The 20446-nt window shown below is 49.2% G+C and overlaps 1 protein-coding gene across 14 annotated transcripts in view; it reads left to right on the top strand.

Annotated features, from left to right (window-relative positions):
• Chm (lysine acetyltransferase chameau) overlaps nt 1-11950 on the top strand; it is a 28777-nt gene extending 16827 nt beyond the window's left edge. For 13 of the 14 annotated variants that reach the window (XM_076815875.1, XM_076815878.1, XM_076815874.1 and 10 more), the window contains 4 exons: nt 3300-3393; nt 8462-8608; nt 8755-8861; nt 9224-11950. In XM_076815875.1, the coding sequence (XP_076671990.1) occupies nt 3300-3393; nt 8462-8608; nt 8755-8861; nt 9224-9346 (471 nt within the window). In that variant the 3' untranslated portion in view covers nt 9347-11950. Of the gene's footprint in view, nt 1-3299; nt 3394-8461; nt 8609-8754; nt 8862-9223 lie in introns of those variants that run through there. The other variant, XM_076815886.1, reaches the window with a different exon arrangement.
• The last annotated feature ends 8496 nt before the right edge of the window (nt 11951-20446 follow it).

Genomic DNA, 20446 nt, shown 5'->3' with positions numbered 1-20446 from the left:
CCAACAAGTGTATACGTGCGAGTCTCCTCGAGTTGTGTCCTTCGAACCGTTGCTGCCCCACTCGCCAGTTAGCAACAGCACGGCCGGAAATACCGGGTGCTCGGATTGTACCGGGGGCCATTGCCGGCCGTCGGAATGGGCATGGGCCCCCGAGGGGCGCAGGATGATTAACGAAGGCTTCTACGCGCGCTCACGCGTGTAATGTACTTCGTGTTCGGTGCTCAACGATTTGGAATTTCAGCGAGCCTGTCGTCGGACACTTTATTTAAACCTGCGTCCGATGAATACGACTCTCCGAGCGGAGGTAGCCCGCGTCACGATGGCGGGCAGTCTCGTTTGCCCCCGCGAAATTCGTCACGTAGCCCGGCGAATTTCGTGCAGATGTAATTTCACGCGAAATTTATCTAATCGGCCGCGCGATATACACACAAAACGCTGGCCGTAGGTGTACGCCCACCGGGGCGTCGCACAGTGGGACAAACCGCTCGTTTTTGTGCCGAAATCATTGAGCATAAAAGATAATCGTGGAGCTTTTGATAGGAATTGGATAGAGGGATGAATCTTTTGCGAGGTTAAAGCTAAGACGCTGCTGAATAAGGGAGAAATATTGAGAATGTATGACGAATAAGTTTTGACCTTGAAAATCTACGCGAACCTTGAAATTTTCGAAGAAAATTCGTTTTTTTTTTTCGTTATAACGCGTGATTGAAGTTTTTTATTCACTTGTTATAGATCAGTTTCTATAGATTTTGACGTACTGACGTCGAATCTGTTCGCAGAATTTGTCTAGGCCTTCAGGATTCGAAGAAAAATGCGATTTAAGGGGTTACGCTCATAAGGGATGTTCGGCAACCCGGAAATTCAGAAAATTATGAAACTCGGTGTGTAAGTAGAGTAGTTCATCCGTAACACAACCCTATCTTTTGTTGGTGCCTTAATGCAACTTTAGGGGGTGAAATTACTACTTGAAAAAAAATGCAGAATTTTCTTTTCCCTGAAATATTTCGAGAACGGTAAGAGATATCGAAAAGAAGTTTAAACAGAAGGTGCATCGATTTCTTAAATCTACAAAACGGCGTAAAAATAATTTTCAAAAAATCCATATTTTTCAAGTTACCCTCACCACCAACCCTTAAAATTAAGTTTTTGTATTTTGTAAATATATGCTGAAATCAAAAAATACAACATGTACAAAAAGCGATGAGTCTTGCTTAAATAATTGAAAGCTGTCTAAACTTTATATAAATAATAATTTAAATATGGCTTTCAGAATCCACTTTACTAATAGAAACTGTTAAAATGAACTTCAAATTCGGTAATAGAGGTTTTATTTGTTTGCCAAACAAAATATAACACATCACGTATTTATATGTATAAAGGAGATTATCCACAGGTATTTCAGCATATATTTACAAAATACAAAAACTTAATTTTAAGGCTTGGTGGTGGGGGTAACTTAAAAAATATGGAATTTTTGAAAATTATTTTTACGCGGTTTTGTAGATATAAGAAAACGATGTATCTTTTGTTTAAACTTCATTCCGATATCTCTCACCATTTTCGAAATATTCCACGGAAAAGAATATTAACTTTAACATAGATTTTCAAGGTCAAAACTTGTTTGTCATAAATTCTCAATATTTTTCCATGATTCTGCAACATCTTAAGTTTAACCTCAAAAAGATTCATCCTTCTATCTTATTCCAATTAAAAGTACTACAATTTTGACACAAAAAGAAGCATTTTGTCCCACTGTGCGTCGTCGGTGGTCTTCGCGGTAGAAAATACGTTCAGGGAAAATTGACTCGTTCGTTTGGTGGTCACGATGATCTATATTTAAATACAGGACTCGCCGATATGTGCTCGGTTTCCTGTGGCCTTCGAGCGTCGTTTCCTCCAGATCGTCCACCCTTCGAGCCCGTGTTCGTGGTTCGTGGCCCCCGAGCAGGAGGAGCCACCGAGGGGCCACGAGCGAGCGAGCGGGGGACGTTTAATAAAACATAGGTATTACGGTTTCCTGGAACGCGGCTCGACGCGTCGCGCTCCAAAATATCGCTAACCCATTGTGTTTTTCAGTGACGAAGGTCGCGACGCATTTTCACGTCGCATTAACGTCACAATACTCGTGATATTCCGTCTGCTGCACGCGCGTCAGACTGATCGGAGCGTGTCGAGTGTGCTAACACGCGACCCACGAAAATATTATTCGGCTTTTCCGCGTAAACATTAAACACGGAAAAGTCTCCGCCACTGCTGTGTGCCTTTGCCTTTGAGACGCCCCTCTGCCGTGCAACTTTAAATGCGCGCCCACGACGAGGAATCCAAATTCTGTGGGATGCCCAAATCGCTCCAAGTGTCGCGGAGGTGAAAACACCCGCGCGGGAACTCGAATTATTAGATCAGCGTTCTTGTAACAAAATCACTGATTATGCCTAGATTAAGATTGATATGCGAAATGCAAATGGCATCTTTGGCGCGCTAAGTTAAGGGAACCTTCTGGTCTAGAGCCCCAAAAAATAGGTGATCTTTAGGAATTAATTCAAGGAAAACTACTATATATAATTTAACGAGACTTTTTGCATTGTATTAAGGATATCTTAAGTTATAGAAATATATTTTTTGTTTTATAATTAATCATTGCAGACGGCACTGGGGAGTCGTTGAAGTCAAGGCGTCAAAAAATTGATCTAAATCGGTGGGACCTGTATCTGCAAAAGTTATTATCCGATTCGACTGAAACTTCCTTTATTTTGAAGAATATACTTCTGGCTAGGGGGAAGCCAGAACAAATTACAAAAATAACATTTTTTAGAAAATAACGACACTTGAAGTTTGAAATCACTTTTTCCCTATATTTATATGTTCACCCTTTCAACGACTTTGAAAATTATACATTTTCAATTTCTTGTGTATTTCTCTGGTATCCTCCCCTAGCCAGAAGTATATTCTTCAAAACAAAAAAGTTTCAGTCGAATCGGATAATAACTTTTGGAAATGCAGGTCCCACCGTTTTGAGAACACTGTTCCGAGAAAAACGCGTTTAAAGTTTTACGTGGGCGCCGAGTGGCCGGTTGCTGCCCGTGCATTTGCCGCTACTTAAATGCCTATAACTTCGGCAACTTTACGAACTTCGACAAATCCTTTTAAACAGGTATTCCTAAAAGGTTTAATATTCGAAAAGTGAGATAAAAAAATCGACTTTCAGACCGGAAGGTCCCCTTAAGGTACGAGGTGTTCTCGTGGATACGCGCGTGGTTAGACCGAATCAATGAATCACGGTCGTCCTCGTTTTGTTCCAGGAAAAGAACTCCTTCCTCAATTACAACGTCTCTTGCATTCTGACGTTGCCGCCTTATCAGCGACAGGGATACGGCCGACTGCTCATCGATTTCAGTGAGTACAGAGCCACGCATCGTTTCTTTCTCGCCTCTCCTCCTCCGCCATCCGTTCAGCCTTGACGCGGCCAAGGAGGCAGGATGACGACATCCTCCCGACAAAATCCAAGGGATAACCGAATTAGGAACCGCCTCCGCGGTTTTCGTGGCGCGGTTTCGTCCACGGTTGCGGTCGCTGCGATTGAAAGGCCCCAGCCGGGCACGTGCCAGCAGAAATTCCAGCCGCCGTTAAGCGAGAATTCCGTTGGCTTACTTTGCCGGTGAATCCAGCGCCATGAAAATCGCCAAAATCGCTATTCGGTTACCCTCATTCTATCGCGAAATCTAGCAACAGTTGTACCACCCGCGATTCAATCGAAAACTTCAAACGAACAGGCAGAGAAGCGTCCGCGTCCTCCCCTCATTGTCCCCTATTTACGACGTCTGGAATCGCCCGGCGAGGGAAAGAAAGCGCGCGGAGAACTGCGGCAGGGGGGAAGGGATGGTTCGTCCTCGCCTCCGCGATGCGAACGCGCTCTCTCGAAAAAGCCTGCCCTCCATCTTCCCCCTTCCAGCGTCGCGGCGGCGGCGCGTGTACACCGCGAAGCGTAGCGTTGATAATTAAACGTGGGCTTTTTGCCGTGACGTCATTTTCATTGATGCCGACGAGTCGGGGCAGGAGTGTGAGTGGCGCGCGTAGGGGTAGCGCCGCCAGCAGGGCGAAGGGGTGCACGGGGCTAGGCGACCGGGGTTGTGGGTCGACGTACTATGCGGACACGGGAGGCGCGGAGAATCGTAGCATCGAGGGCTGATGGGAGGGGGTGGTTGGGTGGCCGAGGGTGGTTTAGCCCTGCCGGGTTTTCCGCAGGGGCCAGCGCGGCGTGGCGGGGAGCGAGAGACCGACGCCAAGTTGGGATCGGCTGGTGGTGGTGGGAAGGCTCGCGGTGGTAGTGGTGACGGATAGCGTGGAGTGTAGGTTGGAGTGGAATGGTTAGCGGAAAGTGCGACGCCCGGCGTCTCGCCGCATCGATCCACCCCCACGAACAACCCTGTGGAGTTGGCCGCGCTCTACCTGCTGCCAGCTTATACAGGCGCGCGTACACGAACACGGATTCTACTCGTGCACGGGGTGTGTCCGATGCACCTTGTTCCGCGTAGGAATTCCCTGCAACCCCGATGGCTCCTCCCGATCGCAAAAAAACCTTCGCAGACCCTTGCTCGCCGGGCTGTTCTCTGGAGCGAGCTTACGACACCGTGGTCGTTGCCACGTGGTCAAAGATCGCGTGCTGTCTTTGCGGTGGAGGAAGCGCGATGGGTGTCGGGGTGCAAGGTACGCGGCCGAATACTTGCACTGTCCGCAAGTGATACACAGCGATATTTTTGAGGCTATAAGCGCTCCAATTCCTTCTGCTATTTTTCTTACAGCTAGAACGAAAGACAAGCCTCTGCTCTAGAGGTGTGAAGCGCAGGTGACGGTTCATTGAGGATCGCTGGGGCTTGGGGGACATTCCGTGCGAACTCGGACAGATTTCGGAGTCAGTTTTCGTAGATTCCTGAAATTTTGAGTATGGTGTAGTGTTTAGTGATATTTAAACGTACCTCAAAGGATTTTTCGAAATTTTGAAAAATGTTTAATTTTTTTTTAACTGAAATAATTTTTTCTTAAAACTTCAATGTCTTCTCTATAAGCACCGTAAATCTCATCTGCATCCGTTTACTACTTCCATAGCTATAATTTATTGAAAAAAAGTGAGCACTTAACTTGAAACAGCTGTAAAATCGAGATTTTTCAAAATTTCGAAAAATCCTTCGAGGTACGTTTAAATATCACTAAAGACTACGACACGTTCAATTTTCAGCAATCTACGAGAACTGACTCCTAAATCTGTCCGAGTTCGCACGGAATGTCCCTTAGGAATTAACGCTTCCGAAGACGGTAGCTTTTACTTTACGAAGAAATGCGCATTTCGTTAAAGATGTGACGTACACCCTCGCATGTGCATGCTCAGCCCTCGATAGATCCAGCATAAGGCTAGTGGAGCTCTGCCCTATGGCGCTCTTCTCCACCTGGTTCGATTTGAAACGCTTGGCGTAGGGCTCGCGATCGCATGACCTCTCGTGACCTCGCCCGACGGGTGCCTCGTAGGGCGTAGGATTGGCAGGGACCACCGACGCCCTTTTCCTCCTCGTAGGGCAGCCACCTCCCGCGCAGGAGAGGGACGAGAGAGTCCACGAGCGTTCCCCGACCGGGCTGCTGTCACGCCGCGATCCATCCGCCGCCCGGCCCGACCCGGCCCTCCCCTGGCCGTTTCCTCTTCAACCCTCGCCGTCGCGTCGTTGTTCTCCCGCGTCCTTCTAGTCACCAGCCTGCTTTCTCCTCTTCCTCGGATTCGCCGTCACCCGCGCCCGATCCGAAAAGTCTGCAAACCGTGAACGGGACGCGTAATGAATGCGCTCCGGCTTTTCCCGAAGCTACCGGCGCAGCGCGACAGAGACGCGCAGAGGCCCGGCTCGTGGAAAAAGGGAGGCGCGCGAGAGAGGTGGGAAAAGAATCGAGAGAGGGTGGAGACGGAGGGTAGACCGTGTGTCCTCTCTGCCCGTGCAAGTCTGGCACGGTCCGGAGGAGGAACAGAAGGAGCAGGAGAAGGAGAGAAGGATGGTCGTTGAACCCTTCAGCCTCCGGGACGTCCTGGAGAGTAAGCCCCAGGACCGGTCCTCCTCTCGCGGGGCTACCTCGGTTACTCTACAAAAATCCTCCCTTCTCTACCCTACACTTTTTACTCTTCCTCGTTCCCCGACACCTGGCGGCAGCGTCTCTTTTCTTCCCTCCCTCTCGCTCCCTCCAGCGGCCACGAATCGCTGCTATCGTCTCGATCTCGATTATTCGGGTAATGAGAATTCCGCGGTTATTTCGGGAGCGTTGCGCGTCGGTGCGATGCTTCCGCGAGGATTTCGTCCGACCGCACCGGCGGCCTGGTCGTTCAACTTTACGGTCTCCGGACGGACGCTCTGGAAACCGACGTCGAGCAACGGGAGAACGAATAGTGGACGTGCCTCGTTACGAGTGCCCACGAACAACAGTTGCGCTATCAAAGGCTGGTGTAGAGTAGTTACGGATTTTCGGGGGCCGACCCTTCGTTCAACTTCTCGCTGTAATCGGCGCGACTCGGTGCTTAAATGGCCGACGGGGGCTAGAACGTTCTCGGATCGATGCTCCCGCGTGTCTTTTTAACAACGACCGCGTGACGATGCAGAATCAATACAGACCGCGCGCGGCCGCTTCTTGCGAATATAACGGATGACCCATAAACGGAGAAATCGCTTTAGACTTTATGCGCACGGCGCCGACAGAATCGATGCAATTTATCTGATTAGTTAATTAGCTCGCGCGTGGAAGCGAGAAACCCTAAGCGTTGTCCAGCATCGCGGCTGCTATTGCGGTTCCTTTCTTCTACGTTGACGTCTCATCGGTAATTAGAATAGTACGCGACTAGTACCACTTATTTAAGGGCGGTTCGCGAGTCCTCCGCCTGCCCATTTTTCTTCCACGCAGGATACTTGCGGCGAACGAGGCGGAACGGACGTTCAACTAGAATCAGGCGGACGTCAGCGGTGCCATATCCTCGCGGAGTTCTCAGATTGTCCTCCCGAAACGATGTCTCGACCCCAAGTTCCACGATAATCGCTTGCTTACAACGCGCGACCAGGCTATCTTTTCTTTTCTCCCCCGTGATCTAGCGAATCTGGTGGCCGAAATTGCCTACTTTTGACGCGGCACTACAACGCGTTTCATCCTTCGCCGGTCACTGACACCAGCAGCTGAAATCGTTTATAAGTAGCGGTGGCATCGATTCAGGGTGGAAACGTGTACCGTGCGCGTGCACTAGGGCGGCTCTTATTTTCGATTTTTGAATTTTCTTTGGGGCACCCTTCAGGATAGTTCCAAATAATTAAAAAAAAATCCGTGTAAGGTTTCAGCTCGATTGGATAATGGGAAAGGGTGCTCCTGGGCCCTTAAACATTTAAATCATAGTTTAACAGCTCGCGAAGTCGATTTTATATAATATCAGCCAAGTTATTGATTAAATCAAAAAATGTGTCAAAGAAAAGTTGTAGATCCGGACAAGGAGCATCTTTTATGTTCTATTACTTTTTCTCGTGCGACAAACGGTTTTCCAAAAAAGTCCGAAGAACTATGAAAAAAAATCTTTTTATCCTGAAATTTTAAAAGTTTAAATGCTTCTAGAACACTTTTTATTTATGAAAGCGAACAAAAAAATGGAATTTTTATTTTCGAGGACTATTTTTTAAACATTTAAAGGGGAGGCATATACCGAAATATGCGAAAAAGATAATTTTTTCTTATTTTCAGTGTTTGATATGTCATGAATGTTTCTTAAAAATTTGTCATCGAAATTCGCAAAAATATCGAAGATATACTCTTACAATTTTATCTTCTTCTTAAATATTTAAAAAATAGTACTCGCAAATAAAAATTCCATTTTGTTTGTTCGCCTTCTAAAATAAAGTGTTCTAGAAGCATTTAAACTTTCAAAATTTCAGGAAAATGTTTTTTTTAATTTCTCGGACTGTTTTCGAAAACCGTTTGTCGCACGACAAAAAGTAATACAACATAAAAGATGCTCCATGTCCGGACCTACAACTTTTGTCCGACACATTTTTTTATTTCTTCAATAACTCGGAGGATATTATATAAAATCTACTTCGCGAGCTATTAGATAACGATTTAAATGTTTAAGAACCCAGGGGGGGGCACCCTTTCCCGTAATCCGATCGAGCTGAAACTTTACACAGATTTTCTTTAATTATTCGGAATATTCTGGACGGTGGCCCGAAGAAAACCTTGAAAAAGAATTCCACCAAGAGTAAATAAAAGCCACCCTACTGTGCACGTACGAGGCGCGGCGCGCGGTGTGGCCTCTGTGCCTATGCGGCTTCGACGGCCATTGCTGCCTCGCGCAATCGGAATTTCATACGTCCATTTAATAGCCTGCGCGCTGGGAGATGACGTAGCACGCGAGGGACGTATTGCGATACGAAATCAAGGTGCACTTACTTTTCCGCAGGCTACCTGCTGACGAGGGTGGAGAAGAAGATCGGCTCGCCGGAGAAGCCGCTGTCGGACCTGGGCTTGATCTCGTACCGCAGCTACTGGAAGGACGTTTTGCTGCAGTACCTCTGCAACTTCGGGGGCAAGGAACTCTCGGTTAAAGGTAATAGAATGGGGTAACAGAGTAGCGGCAGCGAGCCGCGCACGCCACCGTTTTCCACCAATTTACGCGCGTCCGCCCTGCTTCGTTGCGGGTTGCAGCGCGCGGGGTGGCCTGAACGATCCTATCGCGAACCTCCGCTGTTTCAGACATCAGCAAGGAGATGGCCATCGACTCGTACGACATAGTCAGCACCCTGCAGGCCCTCGGTATGATGAAGTACTGGAAGGGCAAGCATATCATCCTGAAGAAACAGGTAAGCCCTTTGTCATTCTAATTCGCCCGGAGGGCACGAGGGGTGAGACTTGCGCAGGATCGCGCTGGTTTTTCCTCGCGGATCGCCGGGTGCCGCGCGGTGTCGTCGTGTCGCCGTGTCGCGTGATTTATGGCGGCTCGCTCCAGATCTCGCGGACGGACGGCCTCGTAACGAAATTACGACGGAGCCCTGGCTACCCTGCCGAGCTCGTGCGCGCATAAATTACCTTCAGCCCGAGCGGTTCGGCGTTGGTCGGGGGGCGCAGCGCGAAACGAAAGATTCTCTTAAGAGGGTCGAGCCGTCAGAGCGGAGGAAAGAAAAGAGGGAAGCGAACCGGTGGAGAAGCATTGAAATAATTTCAGGACGTGATCGACGACTACAAGGAGAGGGTGAAGAGACGAGGGCCCGTCTACAAAGAGATCGATCCGGAGTGTCTGAAATGGAACCCCTTCCAGCCTCCCAAGACGCCCTCCACCTCGAACTAAGGTTTGCAAGCAGCAGCTCAGAATGACGCCGACGTCGGCCGAGACCCCTCCTCGCTCTCTTCCTCTCTCTCTTTCTCCCTTCACCGCCGACCGAGGGCGGTGGGCTCCGTCTTCGCTTTTTCCCTCTCGCCCCCCCCGCCGACTCCGTCCTCCCCTTTTTCCTCTCCGCCACTATTCCTCAGCGATGGTCCCCCTATAGCCCCGACCGCGTTCGTCTTCGCGAGACGAGCCGAGGCGGGGCGAGGCTAGGAAGCCCGTAAGCCACGCCGCGCGGATTTCATGCCGATAACGATCGCTAAAACCCATGAAAATCCTTCGAGCCGCCCTTCGGACATCCACCGGCGCGCAGATATATATCCTGCAACCGTAGTTCGATCGCCAGGAACCGGGGGTCGGCGAACCTTCGGAACGGGAAAGGAAACGCTGCTGCGCGGATGGGCGACCGTGTCTGCCGAATCGAGCGGCCACAGTCAAGAACAGGCGCGAGAACGCTGGCAGTCGATGGTTCTGCCAACCTCCACCAGCTGTACACAATGCTTCTTCTCCTATATCGAGCGTTTTCGTGGAAAAAAAGAAACGAAGAAACCTCCCCCTGTTCAAGTGACCTTCGACCCGTTCTCGCGCCTGGAGGAACGTGCAGCAGTCGCGTCGCGATTTTAGAGCGAACTCCGAGGACCAGGAGGTCGTCCATGCGAGTGATATGTAATTTATTGATCGCGTTTTAGCAAGGTTAAACGGTTTGCTACGAGGAAACAGAGACGTTCGCAGCCGGGACGACGCAAGGGAGGGACCGGCGTCCTCGCTTGGTGCCGCTTAGGCCACGTGAAAATAACTCGGAAGCTATCGAGAGTCAAGGATGAGCGCAGAATCAATTCAAACGATCCCGACACGACCGTCGAGAACGGTTTTCAACCCTTAACTGGTATCCTGGGTCGGAGGTGACCCCAAGCACTCAAAGTTCGCTGCAAAATTTTTGGTGGTCTAAGTTTGTCAACTGAATTTCTAATTAATTTTATAGCTAATAGTTTAACTTTCTGCGTTCCTATTATTTTATACATTACCTAAGAACAAAATATTCATAGAGGACGATCTAGTGTCGGCTTTACAAATTTCAGTGTCCTTTTTTATTTGGGGTCTGCCACGACCCCGGTATACCAGTCGCGTTTGCCAAAAACAGCGTACCAGTTAAGGGTGAAAAACGTCGACCGCTATATGTCGCTCACGGACGGGATGAAAAGTCAATCAGGAATTGAATGGTAACTGTTTTTATTCAACAAGGCGGCAAAGATATCACAGGGTTCCAATAATTTTCGCCTTACAATTTGTAAAATTCGCGACTTCTGGAATTGTCCATAAGTACTTCCAGTTCGTCGGTACATTCATTTCGACGATACTCTCGCGCAGCGCATGAGATCCCTCGGTTACAAACAATCGATCGCTACCTTATTGTTAAACCACCACTACCTTAATTAACGATTAAATGAGCAATCTCGCTTCGTACAGTTATCGGTGACTTTCTGCGCCGGCCTGCGACCAGCGGTGTGTAAATTAAGCGCCATGCGATAGTGTAACGTTCCACGATGTACAATAATGCAATATTTATAAAAAATACAATTTTTTTATCGACACATTGCGTTGAAAGTATTCGATACTCAGCCCACATCCAGTAATATCGTGCGAACGCTTTTCCGCGGAATTTATCGCAGCTCCGCGGGAGAAAAAAGAGCAACAAGCGGGTCCCGACGACGGTGGAACATTGCCCAACTACTTTACTTAGGTATCTCTCGCGTCTGCGAACCGGCGATTTCCCGCGAGCGAACGCGATTACGCGCTTCCGCGAAATCGACAACGGAGCGCGTCGATTCGCACGGCTTTCATTCGACGCCTCGCTTCCGCTGCCAGTGTTGCTCCTCGTTGTCGGTTAAAAACATTTATTCTACCGTGACAACGAGGATCGCACTACGGCAGAGATATACGGTGTGACTTCTCACTTATCAACGCGATAAAGAGCGGAGCGGCAAAATTTTCTGCGCGGAACATTCCGCGATAAAGCAGACAGGAAACGGATTATAAAAGTTCTTTGCGCGAGCCTTCGTGTTCCAGAAAATCAATTCTGTGTCTGTACAGGATCTCCTCAGAGAGTTATCGCTAAGTTCAACGAGTTCGCAGACGGCTAGTAACGCGTCAGAGACGCGTATATCGCTGACGGATCGCTCTGGACATTCGCAGGCGAGTTAATTTCGCGGTTCCGAACCGGGACACTCTCTCTCTCTCTATTTTAAGCGAATCGATTCCCCGCTATCAGGATTAATTAAACGCGGGCTCGTGCAAAATTTAACGTTTCAACGATTCGGAGGAATTTCCCCAGGGTCGACGATTCCCTCTTGCCTTTAAAGGCTAAACGGTGAGCAGAGAGAAACGAGCGATATTTAACCGGTTCGGCGAACACCGTCGCGCGTCGGTCCCCGTTTTATTGCGAGTACAAATAGTAGGCTATTAGCACGTAAATAAGACATCGTAGTACAATTAGGTATACGCGACACTAGTTTGTACAATGTCCTCAGCCGACACGGTAAAAGTAAGAAATAAAACTTCTTTTACGGACACGACACTCTGTGTAGAATGTAGAACCTAATAACCTGTCTAGTGTTTCTATTTAAAGCTCGTTGATGATGTGTTGCACGCTCCATTCACTCGCAATGCCTACTTAGTTCCTTCCATGCACCCGGACGCGTCACTCGCCGACGCCGATTGCACTTACACATCGCACGCCGTTGTGTATGCGTTCGCAACATTTTCAGCGATGAAACTGAAAATCGAGAGGTCGCGTGTGAATCGTTCAGAGTCGCCACACGATAATCAACGCAGGTACGTATTCGTCTAATGCTTGTATACGTTCTAAGGAATGGGAGCATCGAGTTACAAGTTCTTTGTGGCAGGTCAGTCGCGAATTTGTTATTTCAAAGAAACTTAAAGATCAGAGAGTGTGTGGTACCTGGAAGGTGTCCAACAATTTTGGGACTAACCGACATGTGTAAAATAAAAAAAAAAGTCACTTACCAGTTTGCAAACCGAGGCTTTGCTTTCAAGATAGAGGCAAGTCAGTTTTAGGAGGTCGACTCGCGGTGCGCGCTGTTCGAATACCACTGTAGTTGCACTCGCACGTGAGGAGCACCGGGTGACGCGCATATTTCAGTCGCACCACTCAAACTCTGACTTTCATCTCGGTACAGCAAGGAAACGTCACGGTAAATGTGTTTCGAGAGACCCTCGCGCTGTCGCGACTCGAATAATACTGATTACCGCGGCCGAACCACTACTAAGGCAGCGGTGTGTATCCTGAAAGTTGGGTAAGTCATTGGGAAATGTAGGAAATGGTGATAGAAGTATTGCGACCAATTCTCGGTCACTCCAGAGGTAAGGACGATACTCATTTCGAGGGTAAGAATTTGCGAGTTAAATGAACGATAAAAAAGTAAACGTGTAACGCGAAATTCGAATTCTTATCTCGCCACACTCACCCACATCCTTCAACTGTTTTACTCTACACGTATCCGGGAGTTCGGGACCATCGTCTGAAGTTTATTTGGTCTCTTAACCCGGCGGGAGGCGCACATTGTAACACAGGTTGTCGCTACCGAGTCGAAAATACCCAAAATTGAAACTTAAAAAACCACGGTTTCAGATTTTTTTAAGTTTGTAATTTTTATGTTAAAGTACAGTGTTTTAAGGATCAAACAAAATTGATGAAATAGCTTAAAATCTTTATTAAAGTTCTTTAAAAAATTGTAACAAAAACTCAAACGGTATTCATATTTTCGCAACTATTGCCTCTGTGATAAATTTTACCCAGTAGCGCCTCCCGGCGAGTTAATATTTAAACAGCGCGCGCCGGAAAGTCGAACGCGTCCATGTTTAATCGCTTATGTCTCAGATTGCAAAACTGAAGATATCTCCCAGTACTTTGGTCCCAGTCCTGGGGCCCACTGCTGTCTACATCCTTCGAACTCGGTCGCAGAGACACGGAGAACAATTAAAATCGATTAGAAAAAAGATTTAGCGTAAGACTGAGGTCTGTATGTCAATGAGACTCGCGTGTAAAAACGGCAGAGACGGAATACGAGGGTGAGAGGCGATTGATCGGGCGGAATTTTTCTGGCGCGCGCGTTGCAGGATTCGTGGCTGGGCGCTCATTGACCGAAATAAAAGAATGTAAGCCGCCGCAAATAGGCACTCTTTTCGACGCTCCGGGGCTTCTATTGGAACTGAGCAAAGAGGCGAATAATTGCGTTACTGGGCCTCCTCTCTTTTCTCCTATCTCTCTCTCCTCTGCCTCTCTCTCTCTCTTTTCTTTCGGTCCGTGCCGCCACGCGACCCCACGTAACGTCATTATCCCATTAGCTCGCGACATTACGAGGCTACACGAGGCTCGCTTCTCTTTTCCTTCCTTCATGGGCCAGCCAAACGGGAAGAGAGAGATAGATAGATAGATAGATAGAGAAAGAAAGAAAGAGAGAGAGAGAGAAAACAGAGACACGATGCGACGTGCATCGAACCATCCGTCCACCTAACAACAGGGCGCCGGTTAATTTTATTTGTCGATTAAACGGGGTTCCCGTTGAAAATTAAATCGCACCATTGATCGACCAGTGATTAACTGTATCGGTGACGATGATTGGACCCGATCATGTTCTCGGAAACAACGCAACGATTCGATTACCTACGCGTTCGCATTCCACGCAGCCCCCGCCGCTATCTTAATTGCTTTGTAACAGCACCCCGATAAATTGCACTCCCTTGTGAATCTGTGCACCGTGCAGCCTCGACAGGCGACAGGATCTGTCGTTACAAAACGCTCCCGTAATTGCGCGTCGTTATACCGTCGTTTTCGCCTCCGGTAACATTCTCGTCTAACTCTGAATACTTCCATAGCGCGCGCCACCTTCTTTCTCCTCTTCGCGCATCTTGCGGCTGTCGGGTTTCGAATAAGACACCTATACACACGGCAAGCCGTGGACACGTCAGGCATGACGCAACAAGGCAGCAGGGCACAGTCATATGAATTGCGCTCCAACAGGTGCCGGGTATCGAGTTCACCAGAGCACCTGATGAAGTACAATTAACATGCAGCCTCCACAAGTTCTTCCCGCCACCCGGTTTTCTTCTTCTTCGTCCTCCTTCTTTCTTTCTTTCCTTTCTTCTAAGCTCTTCTCCCTCGTGCCGCTCGATGGAGCCTGAACCCCCCTCCCCCCCGCCGGGGGGGGGGGGGGGAGAAGCGATGATCCGGTTTCGCCGCAGCGCGCGCTACTTCAGGTACCTGACTGACTCGAAACTGGCACAGCCGTAAGTACCTAAGTAACACGTGTTGCGAACGACACGTTCCGCCGAGCGATCCCCGTCGGACGAATCAGCCGATGGCGATGACGGCTCTCTTGCGCGCTTCGGGCTAGAGTTGCAGGTGGTGCGTGCAAAAAAATGTTTACGCGAGAGGCGCGGCAGCGGTGCGAAAAGAAGAGACCGTTCCCCTCCTCTCGCCACTGCCCCGAAAAAAAACATGCAAGTGAACTTAAAGGAATAAGAAAAACCGTTAGACCCCTATTCAGCAGCGATAGTGTCGCCAATGACGGTTATCGCGAAGGAAGGGAGGCCAGGAAAGGTAACGGTTGCTCGAACCGGGCAAACCTAGCTTATTTATAGACACAGGAAACGATAGGGAGAAACCAGCCCGGCGAATGTGAATACACGTGTGATTTACGAACGGCGCGCGCGCCGCTGGCATAGTTGCGCGCACCGGTCCGTGCAACAAAATCGCGTGCAAACGCTGGGCAGCGATAGTAAGCAGCAGCCAGTATTTGTTCCCGTGCGGTAGGTAGCCGTGGAGAGTTCCCTCGATTCTGAAGCTGACAATAAATTCCACGAGCACGACCGATCCGTGTCGAACGGATGGAGGCAAAGTGCCGCGAGGGACTGACAACGAGTGGAAAGTTTCAGAGGAATTACTAGCTGGCGCGCAGATATATCGAGGAAAGGGCTGGGGAAGCTGAGGAGCAGATGGTGTGCATCGTGGCAGGTAGCTGAACCTCTAGAAATTCTCTCCGCGTCACGTGACCTGAAAGGTGCTCCGAGGTATCTCCACTAATATTTCCGTGGAACCGAGCAGCACCGTCGACGTACACTTTTAAACTTCGTTTGAATGTCCTCGATGAAAGATGGCCGAAGGAGCTGCCACTCAACGTCCTCGAAGCCAATATTAATAGCAATCGGAGTTCTTAAAATACCTGTATTCGCGAAGTAGAAGAACGTGGGAATGTATAATGCCACCAGTAACGCGGGTGTGATCGCCTGTCGCGATGAGAACTGTCCAGTTAATCGATGCTTCGATCGCGGTGAGATTGACGAGCTCGTGAAAACCGAATCGTTGATAAGAAGGGAACGTCTGAAGTGTCAAGTGATTCGTTAGAAATGAGCACCTCTGTTGTAAGGAAGAGCGTAAGTTCAACGAATCTCCAGTCGCTTTTCGGAGGAAGAGAAAGAACTAACAGAGCAGAGAGAGAGAGAATGATCCAGCCAGAGTTGGGAAGAAACAATATGGCGTGACAAACAAAGGCCAAATACGCGTGGACGAGATTACACGAGCGACGGGCGACCGTTAGGAGTTCTTCGGTTGTTTCGAAGCGGCCGGCGACGCATCGTGACATTGAAACTCCGGCCGCTCCGTCGCCGGTGGAGGTGGTAAAGGAAAGTCTCTTCTCCTCTCGTCCCCCCCCCCCCTCTTTTGCTGTTCTTCGTCGACGAGCGACGATAATAGGCCGGGAAACGTCGACGATCGAGGGGCGAGACCTCGATGAATCAAAGCGAAGGAGCCAGACAGAGGGTGGGAGGGAAGAAAGAAGAGAAGCGCGCGACAGAGTTGGAACGAGATAAGGGGAAAGGATCGAATGGATCGCGAGACGCCTCTGGTGGGGATGAAAGTCAAAAGGGAGGGTGATGGAGGAGGGCAAGGTTGCGAACAGGCGGTGACGGTAGCAACCAACAAGCAAAACCGCCGTTTGCCATGCAGAATTCGATACGCGAATAGTTGGACTTTTTTTTGGGTATTTTCCTTAAAAACTTCCTTTCCCCTAAGTTCGCGATAAGACAGGTCTGTGATTCCCTAAAAGGAGGTTTGTATCGTGGAATATCCCAACCTAGGTCACTAGCAAATATCTCTGCAGATGGAGCTCACAGAGTCTGCAATGTTCGTAGGAAAGCCTTTCCATAGTTGACTAGCAGTGTGTGTATCGACTCGACGAGCAGCAAAGGAGACACGCGTAGGAGAATGCAAACGCCATTGGTCTGTGCTTCGCGTAAATACACCAACACGTTCCTTCGAGAGCTCGTGACGCATTCCATCGGCAAACTCTCGTTTGGAATTAACTGCCAGCATTACTACGAAATAACAGCGTCCCCTGCGATTCCTCCCGATAAGTACACGCGGCAGCGGAGAGTTGTACTTTCGGTGGTCGATAAAGATTGCGGTATTACTTTTACGATCGGTCGTTTCGCAGGTAGCCATCTGGTCTTTGAATACTGAGGCGGTCACGAACGTTGTCCGTGGCTAATTAGCACAGCAGAGTGGGCAGAGCGTTTCAGTCACGCGAATCCCGAACGATTTCCAAACGGCAAGAAAAATTGCGCAATAAAGTATGACGACTCGCGAAACTATTCGAGTAAGCGTTCGGCGGAGCAATGTATTTTCGATTTCTCGAATGACGCGCACTACCAGTCGCTGCCCTTTAGATCACGCGAGAATACCACGCTCGGGTTTTGTCGCTTAAATGCTTCTTTATTCGACGAGGAATGCATCCACCCATTGTTAATCGATTCAATGGCATTTCTGCTATCCCCGAGTCGCGGCAACCCGGACTGCATCGGCCACCATTAGCTTTCTACGAACCGCTCGTTTCAACGTTTTTGTGTACTCGAGTCAAGGCGCCTGCTGGACTAACGCACGATCGATCGTAATCTCTGCCACTCGATTCGAAAATGTGAAATTGAAGACACGCCAAGTCAAAGTACACGATTGACGGCAGCAAACCTGTCGCGATAATTAACCCGTGGTCTCTTCGAGATATTGATACCGATACACAATCTTCCTCTATCTCCGATATCACTTTTTCCCGCGTCGGTTATTTACCGGCTACATTTGTAGCTCACTGTCTACAAACATAGACAATTGAAATTAGAACCGAAGGAATTCGACGGGGGATTCGTGTCGGAAAGGAAAAGACCTTTCGAGTTCGACAGCGATCGTTAACGGAAGTGGCGAGAGACCACGTAGCCGAGTGCCAGTTCCGACGTGTGTGGGACGGGTGTCTGTGTCGCGTAACGACCGTTAAGAAACTTCCGGCTGTAGGTCCGCCGTGGATGAGTCAAGATTACTCGGGAAAAAAAACCGCCTCGGTACGCAACACAATGCACACTCGTTTGCCCTGTGAAAGTCGATGCATCCGACGGAGAGAACCGTTCCGGAGGCCGTGACTCATCTAATGGCAATGCGCGCGCGACCGTTTTCGCGATTCGTTGATTCTTACGTGTCTCTCTGTTACACACGCTTGCAGATTGATCGACGCCCAGCGGGACGTCAGGTAGCTCGTGTAAAACAAGGCAGATTCGATTTCAACGGATACACACCAGTAGTGGCACTGTAATCCGAGACGCGAGACAATGAGAACGCGTTTACCCAGCCCTTCCCTCGCTCGGTGTCCGATGACTTCCGTCGATACAGGAGACTAAATTAACGGTATCGACTTCTGTATTCCAAGTTATGCCTGTTTCGCAGCGCTGCGGAGATTAGATGAGTTACAGGGAAAAATGACACTTCCGCGTGCCCTATCGGGCGCGCGTCGTTCGAGTGGGCGTTCTAGCGTCACGTATCAAAACCAAGTGTGAATCTAATACGCGAGAAACAACCGATCGCGATGAGAAGAGTTAACGGCTGTCGGTGCTAAACGCGTTTCTACTACTTATAGGCGTTTAGCACAGGCTGGATTCCCTGAAGTCTTGTAAACGTTCGCGTCGCGCAATAGGATTATCGAGAAAAGTCAACCACACCCAGCGACCCAAGCTTCTTACTCTCGAATAACAGATTTCTGACTCTCTCCATCTCCAGTGTATATAATGTTTTTATTTGCGTCCGAACGAAAAACAAAACTATCGCGCCCAACACTCTCATACGATTCTTTTCGCGCTATCCACTCGAGATTCGCGTGACGCTTATCAGTTACGAGGAAACAAACCTAAGCGTTCTCGCGAATGGCAAAAAGAATTATCGTCTTACGTGCGAATTTCTTAGTAAGCTCGAGGAGGGGGAACGTCCGTGGAAGTCTGACTTGGATTCGGTCGAAATCGCGCGCAGCCGATACACGATGCTATTTCAACGAACAAGCGCAGACCGTGTTTCCAGAACGTACAGAAAAAAGAAGAAAAAAAAGTCTGGCGCAAAGTTAAAAATAGCCGTTACTTATCCCGTCTATACCGTCCTCGCCCTCCTCGACGTTTTACACTGCCCCACTCCTCTTTCTCTCCTTCACTCACTCTCTCTCTCTCTCTCTCTCTTACTTGCCGCTTTCAACCTACGGAATCTCCTCAAATATGGCAGGGACGAACGAACGGCCGAGTCGACAGGATCGTGCGAAGGAAATTCTGTTCGTGTGTTCGAAGCCACTGGAGAGACTTATGGTGGTAGCACCCTCGTTAAGAAACCGCTTAAAATTCGAAGCTGAACGTTCAATCAAGGGGCAAGAAGTTGTTTAATGAAAGACAGAGTTACGAGTGGTATCGTTACTCGCTTCTTCTCCCTCTATCTCCCCGCATCCTGCCTCTCTCCCTCTGTCGCCAAGCCGAGTAAGTCCGCGCGCCCGCATTCTTTCGGAATTACGCCCGACGAAAAAAAAAAAATCGGTCGTCCGCATCGTGGAACACGGTGAAACCTCAAGAGCCGCAGAGTCACGTCCGCGGACTCGTTTTCGGGCTACACTGGCGTCACTGGCGAATTAGACGGTGCTGCGCGATAAATGGGTACTTACCGAAACAGAGATTACGTCGATGACCCTAGGCGCGCACAGATAAGAACGATTATAACACAGTTTGGCACTGGTTCACGAGATTCACGAGAAAGTCGCGTTGCCAGGTCGGAATTTTTTTTTTTTTTTCAACGAAATGTCTCGAGGCAGTCGGGGCAAAACGATTTTCACTCAAGTCCACTCGAGAACGCGGCTGCGATTTCGAATCCACCGTCGAAGCACAGGCATCGGTGGCGTAGGCAATCCAGCTTGAAATTTACGAAGCGACAGTGAAACGAGGGGTCGCGCCTGTCCTTGAAAGTTTTCGTCTACGTGCCTGACCCTCTTTACACGGCACTGAACGAAACTGTCCTTGACGGCCAGAAGGAACGGTTCAACGATAGCCAGACCGGGAGCACAGCAGGCCGAACGGCAGAGGAGAGGCCTTAAACTAAAAGCCGTCGGGGATGGTGGGGTCCTTAACGAACCGTGGAGGATTGGTGGGGAGCGATAGAGACCGGTCGGCGCCACTGGACCATCCTGCACGGATGGACGCCCGTGGCCGATTGTTCTCCGATCTCACGAATTTCAAGGACGTCTACGCGAAACCGGCTGCCAAGAAAAAGGAGATCTAGGAATCCTCTCTTCTTCTTTCTTTCTTTCTTTCTTCCTTCCTTCCTCTATTCTAGCCCCTCTGTCCCCGCCCTCGCTCTATCACTCGCCCCTCCCGCTCCCCCCTCGTCCTCCTTCTTCTCCTCCTCCCTGTTCCACGTACACGTACACTCTTCCTTTTCGTACGGCGATGGTTGACGTCATCGAGATATTCGCATACCATTTCCGTTCGCTTTGTCCAGACGGGTCTGCGCGCGCCACTCTTGAGACTGCAGAAAAAAATATAATCGAGACAACTGTGTGGCGAACAGTGTGCATCTCGTTTTTTTTTTTTTTTTTCTTCAACTTCCACCGAAATAATATTCAGAGAGCTTTCTGCTACGCCCCTTTAGAGTAGCCGTGAACCGATTGAACGGCGAGCGTGTATGATTCCCAACACCGACAG

Source organism: Andrena cerasifolii, chromosome 7 (assembly GCF_050908995.1).
Source record: "Andrena cerasifolii isolate SP2316 chromosome 7, iyAndCera1_principal, whole genome shotgun sequence".
Classification (NCBI taxonomy): domain Eukaryota; kingdom Metazoa; phylum Arthropoda; class Insecta; order Hymenoptera; family Andrenidae; genus Andrena; species Andrena cerasifolii.
The sequence above is the reverse complement of the archived record's forward strand: the minus strand, read 5'-3'. Positions and strand labels throughout refer to the sequence as shown.